The 15,188-nt window shown below is 34.3% G+C and overlaps 2 protein-coding genes and 1 long non-coding RNA gene across 6 annotated transcripts; 1 reads left to right on the top strand and 2 right to left on the bottom strand.

The window, feature by feature from the left end:
• The first annotated feature begins 2,020 nt into the window (after positions 1–2,020).
• On the top strand, positions 2,021–3,411 carry LOC133699645 (uncharacterized). Its single transcript, XM_062122987.1, has one exon. It carries the CDS (start codon positions 2,266–2,268, stop codon positions 3,220–3,222), a length of 957 nt encoding a protein of 318 aa, XP_061978971.1. The 5' UTR covers positions 2,021–2,265; the 3' UTR covers positions 3,223–3,411.
• Positions 3,412–6,228: 2,817 nt separating this feature from the next.
• On the bottom strand, positions 6,229–6,829 carry LOC133698659 (uncharacterized). The gene is made up of 2 exons (XR_009843176.1): positions 6,575–6,829; positions 6,229–6,486 (listed from the first exon to the last, which is right to left on the bottom strand). It is a non-coding gene; the product is annotated as an uncharacterized LOC133698659 (long non-coding RNA).
• Positions 6,830–10,393: 3,564 nt separating this feature from the next.
• On the bottom strand, positions 10,394–14,229 carry LOC133698376 (uncharacterized). Of its 4 annotated transcripts, XM_062121274.1 has the most exons (8): positions 13,926–14,229; positions 13,281–13,486; positions 12,746–13,202; positions 12,433–12,637; positions 11,861–11,968; positions 11,620–11,766; positions 11,472–11,541; positions 10,394–10,797 (listed from the first exon to the last, which is right to left on the bottom strand). In XM_062121274.1, exons 1-8 carry the CDS (start codon positions 14,153–14,155, stop codon positions 10,718–10,720), a joined length of 1,503 nt encoding a protein of 500 aa, XP_061977258.1. In that variant the 5' UTR covers positions 14,156–14,229; the 3' UTR covers positions 10,394–10,717. The 4 variants fall into 4 exon arrangements, with proteins under 4 accessions (XP_061977258.1, XP_061977257.1, XP_061977259.1 ...); XM_062121273.1 differs by having other exon boundaries at positions 10,394–11,541; XM_062121275.1 differs by having other exon boundaries at positions 10,394–11,541; positions 13,281–13,454; positions 13,926–14,159.
• Between the last annotated feature and the right edge of the window lie 959 nt (positions 14,230–15,188).

Below are 15,188 nucleotides of genomic sequence, written 5' to 3'. Positions count from 1 at the left end.
TCATGCATGTTTAAAGCATATATCCAGATAACAGAACATGTCCATGCGCAATTACTATCATAGTTAAGTTCAGGTAGTTGGCTGGGTTTACCTGTTGCTGGTTTTTGCCATTAGTTGGTCTTCAATGGGAGCGGAGCCAACTCATCTGCGTCGCAGCCTTGGTACATAGCTTGTAAAGGAAATCCTTAAGTGCACTCTTAGCCTTGTTATTGAAAATTGAAGGTGTTAAGGAGATACTATATTTGTTTTGCAACCAATCAATTTTGGACCCTTTCATTCTCTTAGCTGCTTCATCAGTCGGGATTTTCTCGATTTTAGATGTTCTTATTGCTTGAGTGAAATCGGCACTGTTTTTCTGTTCTGGCAAGTTCATCAATATTTCATCGATTGATTTTCAAAGGAACTACAGAAGTTAGGTCAGTGGATTTGACTCTGAAGACGGAAGAGGAGGAAGAACAAGTTAGATATTACGCCTAATTATTGTTGTACATAACTTCAAACACTGACCACTTACCTTTCTTGATTCCTTAGAAATGCGTCTAAACTATCTTACAATGCGTTTGATTTCCATGAAGTCCATTGCCTAGTGATGTCCTCGCTGCAATGCAAGAGTTCTCTTTCATGATGAATGTGTGAAATCATGATTTTTGCATTTTATATCCGCAGTAACATGATTCAATGGATGCCAATGAGGTTGTGGTTCGACTGGTACTCATACCCCTACTATCTTAAGAGGGGAGCTTCTTCTTTATAACTAGGAAAAAAAAAAAAAAAACATGATTCAATGGATGCTGCCTGCCTTTGGCCCTCGTACTCATGTTCCTTATCTCCAATTCAGACACGAGATTAACCATTTTCTACTGAGGTAGGAGGGAGCTTGCGTCTTATGACTGTCTTTGAATCATTGTGGCTTGGTCCCTGGATACTAAATGCACATGGCGGGCCCCATTAAACCTCAAGGTTCGAGGTCCACGGAAATTTCTTGCTTATCTATTCGAGTAGAGACATTAATCATCATCTCTTGAGGGCCACTTAAGTCTCGAGATAGACTTTCAAGTCCTTTTTTTTTTATATATAATATTCGGGACATCTTTTGTGAGTTTTCATGTATCGAGATTTCGCCCTTCTCTAATCATCTTCTAAGTGAATTGATCGCATGTTAATGCATTTACATAACTTTTCTTAATATATATTGGAATTTAAACGTGAAATGGTACCATTGGAAGAAATCAACCCTATCCAGTTATCTCAAGGATGCCTTTCAGCTCGTTTACTAGTATCACCATGTGCGCTCGGGAGCTGGCATCTGTTTTATGAGTTTTTTGATCATGCATAACACATGTTAGTCTTTATATTCCTTCGTCGACTGTTTCTTTTCTTTTTGCAGTTGTTGTAACTTGTAGGCTGTAGCTATCTGGTTGCTCGATCTCTGTCCAGCCAAGTGTTAACTGGTCAATGAGAAGATAGGGATGGGAAGATACTTAGGTATGGGCATCATTGATGAGGTACAATACTTACTGGCATCAATGTGAAGAAGTTGCTGGAAAAAAAAAGTGAAGAAAACAGCTATTGATTGATTAAGAAGACCTTGATCCATGAGTTTTTTTTAATGGGGAAGACCTTTATCCAAGATTTTTAATCAAGAGATGGCCCACTCCATCTTTATAAAGGTCATGGAAGAGGACAATTACCTTGAATCATGGACATGATTAAGTGGTTGAACCACAGTTTGAAAAGTTCATTAGGGTAAATAACCATGTGGAAGGAGCTGTAGTTTCTGCTGCCATGTTGCAGTTTATCAAGGGCAAAACCTTTATTACCATGGTGGATTTGGCACCTGTTTTGCGTAAGGCAGGTGGGCGAAGCTGCACAGAACCAACAAGCCTCAAAATCATTTTGGACAGCCACACACGTGGACCAACCCAAGGAAACTTATCTGGATTATAACTCTACACCAATAATGCAAGCAAGGCAACCAACCAAACCAAAAGAAACAAAGCATGTCCTTGTCATAATCAAGATTATTGCGGGGAAAAAAGAAAATTCTCTGGAGGGAAAGAAATGGTCTTTCTAATCTGTTTTTATAATCTCAGAAGCATTTACTGTATAGTAATTACTTCCAATTAACGTTACAATGCTGTATATTAAAACCCACAAGCCAACTCTTTTTCTGTGCAATAAAGCCTGCCCACCTACCTACAACCAGAAAAGGCAAGGAAAAGGAAGAACTCAACGTTCTTCTTCTTCTTCCTGACATAAGAAAAAATGGGTTCTCAGGTCTCTAAACAGTTGGAAAAGCGTAAAGCAATCTCAACAGAGAAAAAAGCTCTAGTTGATCTTGAAGGGAACTCTGGAGAAACGTATCCTGGTTCTGATTATCGCCCTTCTGACAGGAAGAATTGGATGGCTGGGCTCAACCCAGAGAAGCTTCACATAAACCAAATTTTATGGCCTGGAACCCATGATTCTGCTACCAATAAGATTGGCATCCCAATGATTACTCGACCTTTCGCCCAATGCCAGTCTTTGTCCATCTACCGTCAGCTTTGTGTAGGCACCAGAGTTCTTGATGTTAGGGTTCAGGAAGATCGTCGCGTCTGCCATGGAATCTTGAAAACATATAGTGTTGACGTTGTTATCCAAGAACTCAAGAAATTCTTGTCAGAAACTCAGTCAGAGATCGTAATTCTTGAGATCAGGACGGAGTTTGGTCATGATGATCCTCCAGAATTTGACAAGTACTTGGAAGAACAACTTGGAGAATATCTGATCCATCAGGATGATAATGTTTTTGGCAAGACAATTGCAGAATTGTTGCCAAAGAGGGTAATTTGTGTATGGAAGCCAAGGAAATCACCAGCTCCGAAACACGGAAGCCCGCTGTGGAGCGCCGGATATTTGAAAGATAATTGGATTGACACAGATCTACCATCAACCAAATTTGAAAGTAACATGAAGCATTTAAGTGAGCAACCACCAGTATCGTCAAGGAAATTCTTTTATAGAGTGGAAAATACTGTTACACCACAAGCAGATAATCCGATTGTGTGTGTTAAACCTGTGACAAACCGGATTCATGGATATGCTAGGGTGTTCATAACTCAGTGCTTCTCAAAGGGCTGTGCTGATAAGTTGCAGATCTTCTCTACAGATTTTATTGATGAGGATTTTGTTGAAGCATGTGTTGGATTAACACAGGCAAGGGTTGAAGGGAAGGCTTAATTTGTCTAATCTTCCGGAGTTCTTGTTCTCATTTTAGAGATTTTTATTATGAGCCATTATCTCATGTGATTAGTTTCTGGGTGGAAGAATTGCTCCATTATCCTTAATGGGGCAGACTGTTCATTTGTCTGTATGTATGCTAAATTATTTGTTTGTGATGTATAAAGGATTTGTATGTTGGTGTTGGAAGATTCTGATTGGCACACATTTGTTTTTGTTCTTTCCAGCATTGCTCTTTTACCTTTTAGAACCTGCCTCCTTACTGTTGCGATTTGATGAATTCAGCCTTTGATATTGCCCCATCACAGCTACACATGTAGGGGAGTTTGGAATTTTTTTGTTTGTTTTAAATTAACATGTTTTTGATATTTTTAAATTATTTTAATGTATTAATATTAAAAATAATTTTTAAAAAATAAAAAAATATTATTGACGTATATTTCCAAACACGCACTTAGAACTTGATACAAAGATGAAAGTAAAATTCAATCCTACGCTAGCTTTACTGATTAGATTTTGAATTTATTTTTAAAAAGTTTTAGTTTTAGTATTATAAATTTTATTAAAAAATTATATAATCGTTAATTTTAGAATTTCAAGAAATTAGTTAATGTACGCATAAGCTGGTTTGAATATCTATTATTATAAAAAAAAAATAAAAGATTTTCAAATCGAAGAAGGAAAACAAGCTATTATAACTTAATAAGATGATGTTGGTTCACATACCAAGCCGGTCTTATCTAAGCTCAATTTGCTGAAAAGAGATGGGCAGGCTTTGTTGCTCCACTTGTGATCATCACATGTTCTTATCTAAGCTCAAATTGCTTAAAAGATAAACTTATCATGAATAATCCACATCTGGTTGGCCTAAAACCTGAGAAGAAGAAAAAAATTGATTTCATTTTATGAAAATTCATCAGAAAATACCCTAATTGTTTTGAAAAAAAACCTTGTCCAGAAGGTGGTACATGCTATTGACTTGCATTTCCATGTGCATGTAAACTAATAATATCATTTGAACGAATATTTGACGTATTAAATACATTTGAACAAAATAATTAATAACTATCATAGCTTTTTATACGAATTGGTCTGCCCAATTAAGCTAAAGAATTGATAGTGAAGCGAATGCCCCTCCTAACAATAAACTCCCTAACATCTAAATCCAACAACAAAAATATTTTTTATGAAGTTTATTATTTATTTTGTAAATCTCACTTTTAATTTAGTTAATAATTTTACAAAGTAAATTTTTTTATAATTTTAACAAAGTTTCACATTTATAGAAACTATACCCAAAATTTTATCCCGCTTTAAAAAATTTGTAAAGAACCACAACAACCAAAATTAACAAGTTCTCATCAAACTTAACAAATTCTCACGTATCATAATCACAAGTAGCTTCATAAATGAAAAAAATAAATTTATTTGCAAAATAAATCTGAAATACTTCAATAATACAATATTATAATTATTAAAACCCTAAAATATATAAACATAACTCATCTATTTATCTACATCGTCTACTTGATGATCTGGGCTCATTAATAGCACAACTAGATCCAGATAGAGCACTTGCCTGAGCAGCCTCGTCATCTACCATGGCATCATCAAGAGTTAATTTTTCTCCAAAGATATCAAGTCCAGTGTGGCAAACAATTAACCACTAGGACACATACATGTTACTTTTATTTTCTTCGTCAATATTACGAAGCATAGATATGGTCTTTTGACCTTCTCGTAGCAAAAAACCAACCTAATATTAATAAAACAATCATGATAAATTAAAAGATCAATACATAAAACTCAATGTTTATAACATATATTAATTATAAAAGACTTGATTACTTACGTGATTTTAAATCCGTTGTGCGTGTTGCTCGTACTACATGTATCTAATTGGAGGAACCTACTCGAGATCTGGAATAATGACCCGACATGTGATACTCATGTACCAAATCAAATACTCCTCATCTCTAATCACAATATACATCTCTCTAAATAACACGTTCCTCTGTGCATCTCATTGCGATACATAAGCTTTATGGCAGGTTAACCAGTTGTAATACCCCGATGAGTTATGGCCTACAAAACATCACTTGTATCAATATCGACTAAAATGTGATATTTATATCCAAATTATTGCATTACTTGATCTAGGTAATATAGCTCAAACATCTTAAAAAATATTTGCTAGACAACTGATGTCCATATATCCATCCCGTTAATGTAAACAACCAGAGTAACTACCAGTCTTTCATCCAAATAAAGCATCCACATAACCCGTAGAATATAAGTTTCTTAAATATTAAACAACAATAATTTGGTGAAGTTAATTTCTTTATTTAACAAATAGTTTAGAAAATACTTAGATAGCCTGTTGCCTATCTAACTCACTTTGATAAAATTCTAACACATGTGTTAGGTTATTTTCAAATATTCTACCAGCATACCACCCAACATTACAAATACATGTAATTTTAATTGTATTTTTAAAAGTTATAATTAGACAATACAAATTTGCATTAATATTGCAAAATAACTTTGTAATACCAGCGTCCTAGTAGAAGCTGTAATGTAACCATTATAGTCTGGATCATTGACAACAATCTCAGTATTTATAGCCGACCAACATAAAAATGCTCACAAGACTATAACTATTATTAAATAAAAACGAGTTGATTATTTATTGTTAAGGATAAATATTGAATGTTAACACATATAATCAAATTTTTCGATTCATACCTGAAGAAGTAGCAAACATCCCTTAAACTGTTTGACCTTCTTCATGTATACCAGACATAGATGTTTGTAGTAGCATACTAAGATAGCAGATCTCCAGCTATATGTGGAGATGACATCAAAGTCATCCAAAAGCATTAGATAAATTAATGGCACATATCTTACTATAAGACCCGTGAATAATACATTGCCAAACAAATGCAATGTATATGCTCCGACATACCTACACAACACATTAAAATTATCATAATAATTCACGGAAACTTAAAAAATAATCAACACAATTAAATATCATTCAAATAATAATTTAATTTGCATCTCCGCAAGATATCATCGTCAACATCATTTGGTAATGTCGTAAATATCTTCTCAATCTATTTAAAATGTATGTTACCCCTTTCAATTCAGAAGGAGAGGGTGTCAATCCAAATGATCGTTCATATAACACAATTCGATCACGAGCGCCAGTAGATGTGATTATCCATCCATCAACAGGTAGTCCACGTAAAACCGCCACGTCCTCTGATCGATGTTGAATGAGGACGCTTAACATATATAATACTTTAAATGATAATTAAATTAAATATATATTAAAATTAAATATACTTACAATAATAGTGAATACGTTATTCGATTGATGTCGATCCTTGCAAGCTAGAAATGTCGGCGAGCCTGATAAGCATGGATTGTGACTGATGCTCTTCATGATCATAGTCATGGTCTCCTTGCTCAATAGTCATTATACCCAAAAATATCATCATCCAAATAAAAAAGCTCAACATGGGTAGATGATTTGCCATCTTGAGTGCGCGACAATCTAAGTAATAATATCTATAATTAATGTGAAATTAGATAAGTTTAATATGCTTAAAACAAATATAGCAATATATCATATCATATCATATTTTGCATATAATTATATTGTCATACATCCATTTTTTATTAGAACATGTTTTTCTATTATAACCTGTGTCGTTGTATATGTCACACCTATAACGTGCATGACCTTCTCTTACATCCATCTCATTGTGCAAACGAGTGGAAATTCATTGACTACACACTAACTTTTATCTAAATGAGTCTGCTTCAATTCAAGGTTCATTGTAATCACTCCATTCTAGCTCGTCTGGTAATGGACAGAATGACATGTCATATATTGATTTATAACTTTGAATCTCATAATGATCATTAACAAATTATGTGAAGAAGTCTAAGTGATTCTCGGCACAATATGCAAGAACATGTGAACATTGACATTAAAATGCATGTTATTTACCACATGTATATGTTCTATCATTCAAACTAATTACCTATTTGACTTCTTTTACAACACCTAATTTAATAGGGGTGTTGACCTAAAATACATGTTGCTCAGAGTCAAATAACATTGCAGTATAATCCATTGATCTATCTCTACTCATTGTCAACTCAATCTGAATTGTTGGGGGTTAAATTTTACCACGTTGAATATAATCATTAGCTTCACGTCTCTGTTTAACCTAATAACTATTACACCTGTAAAATGTTAATTGCACTAGAGCTGAAATAAACATTGCATAATAATCTTTCAAACATGATTAAAAGATTCTAAAAGATTAGTTGTCATATTATCATACTAGTGACCACCATCATAACATAAAGCCTATTTTTCCTTTGGTTATTATTCAAACCATTCTTTATATGTTGGGTCCAGCTTACACATTCTTTCATACCACAAATCAAATTTGCATCTTGAAGGCTCGTAACATATCCTCGTCAATTCTTTTTTCATAGTTGGGTCTTTGAATTTATAATTGAAGTTGCTAACAAAATATCTAGCACAATACCGATGGTATCCTATAGGTCCACACCAAACTTCTTCTACACCATTCTTAATGTTTGCATGTCTATATGATATTATACAAATAATTGTTTTATTACCAATAACGTATCTTTATATGAAAAGCGAAAACCATCTCCAATTAAAATAATTTTCTTCATCAATAATTATAAAAGCCAAAGGGAATAACTCATTATTTGCATCAAAAGCAACTACAATCAATAACTTCTCATCATATCGTCGATAAATATGTGTCATCAATATTGATGGGTGGTTTATAGTGTTTGAAACCTTTAATATAAGATCCAAATGACTAAAAAAACTTTTCAAAAAACCATTATACTATCATCAAGATTTCCTATGTGCATCTAATCAACAACTATTCCAGGACTTAATTCATTTAATTGCCAATAACAACCTAGGTGATTTTTCAAAAGACTCCTCATATGAATTAAAAAGATGTCTAATCACCTTCTATTTTGCAACTTATACTTTGTCATATGAAATTTTATACTTGTAATACAATTTTATTTCATCATGCATGCTTGCAACTATCATTGAAAGCTTATTTATCATGATGGTTGATATAACATTAACAATAAAAATTACATCAAACTGATGATAGTTTTTTTTGACAAAGGTCGAAACAAATGTGTATTGCTTTTTTTAACTTTGCTACCTCAAATGAACTCAACCTTCTATGATACCTCCATATAAATATCATTTATATTCATGTGCCTGCACACATTGTAATTGAATAAATGTAGAGTTCGACCATTGGATTCGGTATTGAACTGAATATGTACTGTGTCATCATTTAACTGCATTAATCAACTTATTTTTACTACTGAATATTTGTCTAACCTCTAAATTAGACCTTTCTGGCATACGTATATGAATAAGTACCCAATCATTAGAAACAACAAAACTAAACCCAGAAGCATCTCCAAATTCAAGAACAAGAGGTATGATTTCATCATCAACATCATCATTAACATCATTATCATCAACATTCACCATCACATTCGAGTCTAACGTATCATTATCTTTATTATCACTAGACTCGGAATAGTCAAATCTATGTTAATCAGCAAATGAATTATCAAATATAATATCATATATCATTTGCAACAAATCATCCAAGAATAAAATATCTTTAGCTCTACTAATTGAATTTGAAGGACTAGCAGAAGTTAGGATGAGACACATAAATTTTGTTCGACTAACCATATACAATACCATCATATTTAAACCACTTTAGATGAAAAAATCAATCATTGTCTTAAAACTACCATTACACACAACAGTATAGGATAATATTAATGTTCACCAATCTAATACCTTAAAGTTATTTCAACATCAATTTCATTTTAGTTCCACCCAAGTCTATAACAAATGGTTTATTTCATTTAGGCATACGACATGTTTAAATTATTATTTAACAACAAATTGCTCTCGTCATTGCATGTGATACTATTGTTCACATCATGAACAATAATGTCATCGTAATGATATAAAATAAATATGTTATAAGAGATTTTATAAAAAGAAAAAACAATTTAGATTTTGGATTTTGGTTAATTGGACATAATTTTAACTAAATTGCATTACCCCTACCCTAATTGCCAAACTTCATATCAAATTCCCAACAATACACACAAAATCCCTGATTCAACATCTTAACATCAATTAAACGCAACACATAATTAATTGAAATAATTTATTCAATTTATTTTCATGTTCAATTATATCAAATCAATCCTAATTTATGATAATCTTAACTAACTTAACATTAATTCAACAAATTTTAAATTTACCATAAACCCTAAATTCAATCTAAATAATTATTTCAATTCAACCAAACCAAACAAAACACAAATTCATAGCTATGTAGGATATGTACCTTGCTTGCAGGAGAAGAAAAAAGGTAGGGGTGGCTGTTGCAACAACAAAGATAACGATGGATTTTTAACACAAAATATCTAAGAATAAGCTCGATTTTTTATTGTTTTAAAGGAAAATTATAAGTTTAATGGGTTTGTTTTTTTAAGAAACTAAGGGCATCGGTCAATTTTTTGAGAGGGAGAGAGAATTTCTATGTGTTCTTCAAGTTAGAGAGTATAAATTTTAATGGATACCGCGCTTCATAAATATAACATCTTAAATTATCACGTTTTAAAAACATGAAATTTAACCATGCTTTTTAATAACATATTTACTAAGCTTTGCTTATTTTGTCAAATCCTTTTAAATGATGTTATTTCACTGTATCTTTATGTTTACCGTGCTATTTTTTATTTTTTAAAAAAAAAACTTTTTTTTCCTCTCCTGCGCCCACGCCTTTCTTTCCTCTACTAATTGATAACATACCTCTCATTGGAATGCCAAAAAGACAAGCCATCATGTATCACATGGCAATGATATTATCGTTTTTATTTTCTTTTCCTCTCTCCCCGTTTTTTTTTTTTTTTTTTCACTAGTTGCAATGGATAATAATAAGAATCAATTTCACTTGTAAAGCTCAAACCAATATCCTTAAGGGAATTGCTAATAAAGAGAATAAACCAAGGCACAGTTGTACAGAGTAAAAAAGAAGAAGCAAAAACCAGCTGCGTCCCAACAACTAAACTCGAAGATCTAGCACATAACAAAGTAGTGAGAAGAGAATTTTGCAACAGGACTAAAAAACAAAAGTAAAAAAAATTCAGGGATACAGACACCACAGGAAAATGATGTACATACCAACACCACATTACAACGCAGTAAAAGAGCTAGTCAAACCTACGGTATACAATTCAGCTGTATGAACCTCTGAACTAGACACGTACAAACTAAAATCCACTGTTTCATGGTGGAAAACTATCAAGACACCATATATAAGATTCAAGTTCATCCCATCTCTAAAAACTTGTAGAAGGCTGAATCGGATGCAATTTAGTTGTGAGTGGCCTTTTCCCTGCAAAACTTGCATCTCAAAGTTTTCTCCAATTGTTGGATTATCAATGAGAACACTCCTGTAAAAGAAAGCCCGAGAATTTAATATATCAGTTATGAAAATTTGAAAACAACAATCTTTTGCAGGAGTATTCTCATTGATAATCCAATAATTTCAGGAAGCATTGACACGAGTTTTGCAAGAGAAAAGGCGAGTCTTGACTAAATTTTGTGTAATTCAACCTTGCACGAGTCTGCAGAGATTTGATGAACTCGCACCTCATATGTTTCACTATTCATCACAATAGGTTACCGCAATTGCAACTATAAAGATTGGGTGCATAATGGTGAATGTTAGTTCTTATTTATCTAGTTCATAAGCCCTCAGGTACCAACTTTCACAATTAATCATCTTATCTTAAAAATTTCATGGCGGTAACCTATCAAGAAACCATACATGTGGTACTGAGTTCATTGAATCTCCAAATGACCATACATGGCTGAAACAGACCACATTCAGTTGAGAGTGGCCTTTTCTCTATAAAACTTATGTCTTGAAGTTTCCTCCAATTTCTGGATTATCAATTAGAATACTAGTGCCAAAAACAACCCAAGAACTTAACATAAAGTAACACCAATTTAACAAAGTTTGAAAGTAGGATCTGAAGACTAAATTCTGTCGTAAATATCAAATTAGTGGGGTTACTCCTAGTATATTTGACAAAAAGACACAAAAGGAGTGGTAGCCTAAAACCTGGGACTGGGCCATCTCTATGCTGTAATGATGCTTTCACCAAAAGGGTGCCTGGGATTTGCTGAAACACCTGGCAGGAACACAAGGCAGTCATATATAAATTCATTAATGTCTGTTCTATTCAAGCCAGGTAAGGAGGTGAGCATACCGAAATGCAAAAAGATAAGTTATTTGAAGGAGGGTGCAAATAACTCGAACTATGGGATGCCTCCAAAGGGTTGCAAGTGGCGGCTCCATTGGGATGCTTTGCCTCGTCCCTCAGGATTGCTTTGCAATGGTCATTTGAGGCAGTGATCTAGTGAAATGAGAAAGTACTGCATGTAAGGACACAGAAATATGATAAACAGCATAGACAGAGAACTAAGTAACCCAAGAATCATGGTTCTTACATCAACAACAAATGAAGAGGCATTCAATTTGCAGGATGCACCCCCAAGGCAGAAAAAGGACTCAACAGATTGCAATACATGAAAGGCACTGAATTGCCGTTGAAGACCCTGCTAGGCAGTCAAAATCCACTTGAGATGCATTAGTACAAAACTAACAGATCACATGGTATTAGTATAAAGTTTTGAAAGTCATGCTGCACTGATTTCTTTTGCAAGCTTGGATAAACAAGTATATCTGGTAGCCAATGCTGCCACTTTTCTTCAGAAAATGGTCCGTGCTGTCATCGCACAGCAATGATAGCACCAAAAGAGAAGGAAGGATTCTAGTGTTCAAACTCTAAAACTGTATAAGCAAAGGGACATGCATCTATATGCAAATTCATACAATGTGCATGCATGCCTGGACAAGTTCAGACTTTAAGGGGGATGAGAACAACAAGTGTGGCTGACTGAGTATATGCCATCAGAAAGATCCATGCCTCCCTGTTGCTTCAGGTATAGTTGGAGTAATGAATAAATAATTTTAGGGACAAATTTACAAGAGAGTTAAATTGAGAGGGACATATCCATACCTCAAGTGTGAAAGATAGGCTACTCTTCTGCACCAGAGGAGATATTATTTTCTTGACAGGAGGCACAAAAGACCAAGCAAGCCCCCACCGACATGTTTGCCCTTGGACAAATTCAGTGGTCTTTACTATAGTGACTCCAACTTCCCGAAGCTTTGAGGTAAGGAATTTGAGGTTCACTTTCCTTCCAACCATTGAAGTAAACCACCTTCAAACAAAAGATAAGCATAAAGATCAATATTCCAGAACTGAGTACCCAGATGGCCAGACATGTTGGATATCAATAATAGCAAATGTGACAGGCGAGAAAAGTTACCGAAAGGACTCCTTCAACACTACACTATCTTCAATTATACGAGTGATAAAAGCCTTCTCTCCACCAGGGCAAACCATCTCCTCAGGAGTCCCACCACAAGAAGTTTTGGGATTCAGTCCTGCTTCCTCCATGGTCTCAAAAAATGGGGGATTACACATACAGAAATCAAACTTCTCACCATCTCTGACTACACCAAGAAGTAAAGGTGGTCCAGAATACTTCTTATTCATATGCAATGGAGGATCAAAAGAAGATGAGGGCAAAAGCTCTGCCTCTTCGACCACAGTCGCATTTCCATCAATTTTATTTTCACAATTGACCGACTCTCCACAATTTGAATCTTCAATAGAAATGGCGCCTTGACAATCTGTGACCTTTCTGATTTCAATTAGTTCTGATATATGTTGATTACATTTAACATTTTTCTCTGCCCACTCCACTGCTACATCGGTCACATCTGCAACCAGAATCACCAACATATTATAAAACAAATTATGAGCAACACCGATCCATAAATGACCCAAAGAAAAGCTACCTGACCCGACAAAAGTCCATCCAAGAAGAGAGGCACCAAGTAGAGGGTAAATGCAGTTAGCTCCAGTGCCTATATCAAAACCTCTCACAATATCACCATTGTTGTTATTCTTTGGAATGATATCCGATGACAAAAGATCCTCGATCCAATGAATGTAGTTCGATCTATTTGGCACTGTAGGGCATAACTGGCCATCAGGAATCCACCTAGAATGTTCAATTGACAAAAGACATTTAATTTACAAAAACCCAACAAATACAAGTAACCCCATAAACATAAAAAAAGAAACAACAATGCTACATAAACCGAACTACAACCAACCTCGTAGACCAAACTAACCTCAAAAAACAACCATAACATTCACACACACACACACAAAAAAAGACTTAAGTCTTCATTACTCATTTACAACAAAGTAACATAAAAATGCACCTAGAGAGTTTAACCCCCAGCTCCAAGCAATCTCATAGACCAAAAACATATGAAAAAACAACATTAAAATTCACAAAAACGTTTCAATCTTTATAGCTGATTAATAACAAAAGAACCTAAAGATTCTAACTTTCACAGTTTTCACTACATGGATCTTGCTTACACTAAACAAAACATCGTTTATATAGTTAAAAGAGTCGAAATGATCGTTACCAGTTGAGGCCATGATCATGGAGAAGCAGGACCCGGGTGAGTTCTCGGGTCGAGTTGAAATCGGTCCAGTCAATTCGAGGTCGACCATCGCGAGAGTACAAAACAAAAGGCTTGAGAGACGGGTAGAGAGAAGCTAAGACAGAAAAATCAGGTGGGTTATCGGAGTATTTGTTTTTGGGGTGGATGGTGGGTCGTTCGGGTCTCTTTCTCTTGTTTTTCTTGCTTGGCATTCTTTTTTTCTTTCTTTTTTAAATTCTAGAGAGCAGAGAGAATGGCAGCAGCAAAACCTGAACTATTTACAGAGAAAGGTGAGGAATAGTTCTTCTCGTCGACGACGTGTCTTTTATGATGGACTGGATTGGTTCAGCTTGGGCTTTGTGCTTTTGGGCTCCTGGTACATCTTGGGCAATTAGCCCTGCAAAATGAAAATTCATGGTCAGTTACCTTTTTTTGGTTTTTATTTTCTATTTTTCTAAAACAATATTTTCAAGATTTTTACATGCTAAATATTATATATTTTTATATTTTATTATACCATTATTATCCATTTTATATTTTTTTTCAGAATTTTGAAAAACAAAAACAGAAATGGAAAAGACCTAAATTACTTGTCTTTAGGGATGGTGTTTGGGTTATTAGACTATGCAGGGCTGGGCTAACTCTTCTTCCATAAACTGGGGTCTAGGGACTTAAGAGTTTTCTACATGGGCCTTAGGCCCTTTGGTTAGACCGCACCCTCCACCCAGAAAAGAGTAGCTACTAGCTAATGCTGCTCTAGAAATCTAAGGATTCTTGTCAAGTGAAAGTGATAGGAAAACTTAAATCAGTTTTACTAGCAATTAATGAAGGTTATGTTTCTGAATGGCAAAGATTTAGGGTCTTTTACCAAATTAGCATGATTTTGTAAAAGATATCATGTTATAGCTAACATGGTATTTTGAATCTAACATGCATGTGGTTTGTATTTTATATGCTCGTACCCTAACTATATAGTGAAATGAATTCGAAATTCTTTGGCAATGGTAGGTAGAACAAGGACATATACGTCTCATTAAGATTTGTGAAAAGTATATTGTCAAACATATGAAGTATGTATACTCTAGCATGGTTGCACAACAACATAATAATAATAATAAAAAAACAATAGAAAGACTTGTGGAGATAAAGGCATGGTTTTGAATCTGGTCTCGCAGGTCGACCTGAGATCTGACTGATCTGGAGCTGGAACCGGGCCGGGTTTAAGAAAAAATAGGAAAAGTCAAA

The sequence above is a fragment of the Populus nigra genome, chromosome 7 (genome assembly GCF_951802175.1).
Source record: "Populus nigra chromosome 7, ddPopNigr1.1, whole genome shotgun sequence".
NCBI lineage: Eukaryota > Viridiplantae > Streptophyta > Magnoliopsida > Malpighiales > Salicaceae > Populus > Populus nigra.
Note: the sequence above shows the minus strand (reverse complement) of the source record. Positions and strands in the feature narration are given on the sequence as shown.

Coding starts and splice junctions, on each gene's coding strand:
- LOC133699645 (XM_062122987.1), top strand. CDS start 2,266: ATGGGTTCTCAGGTCTCTAAACAGTTGGAAAAGCGTAAAGCAATCTCA.
- LOC133698376 (XM_062121273.1), bottom strand. CDS start 14,155: ATGCCAAGCAAGAAAAACAAGAGAAAGAGACCCGAACGACCCACCATC. Junction 13,203..13,280: donor ATGGACTTTTGTCGGGTCAG/GTAGCTTTTCTT, acceptor TTCTGGTTGCAG/ATGTGACCGATGTAGCAGTG. Junction 11,542..11,619: donor ACTTATCTTTTTGCATTTCG/GTATGCTCACCT, acceptor TGTTCCTGCCAG/GTGTTTCAGCAAATCCCAGG.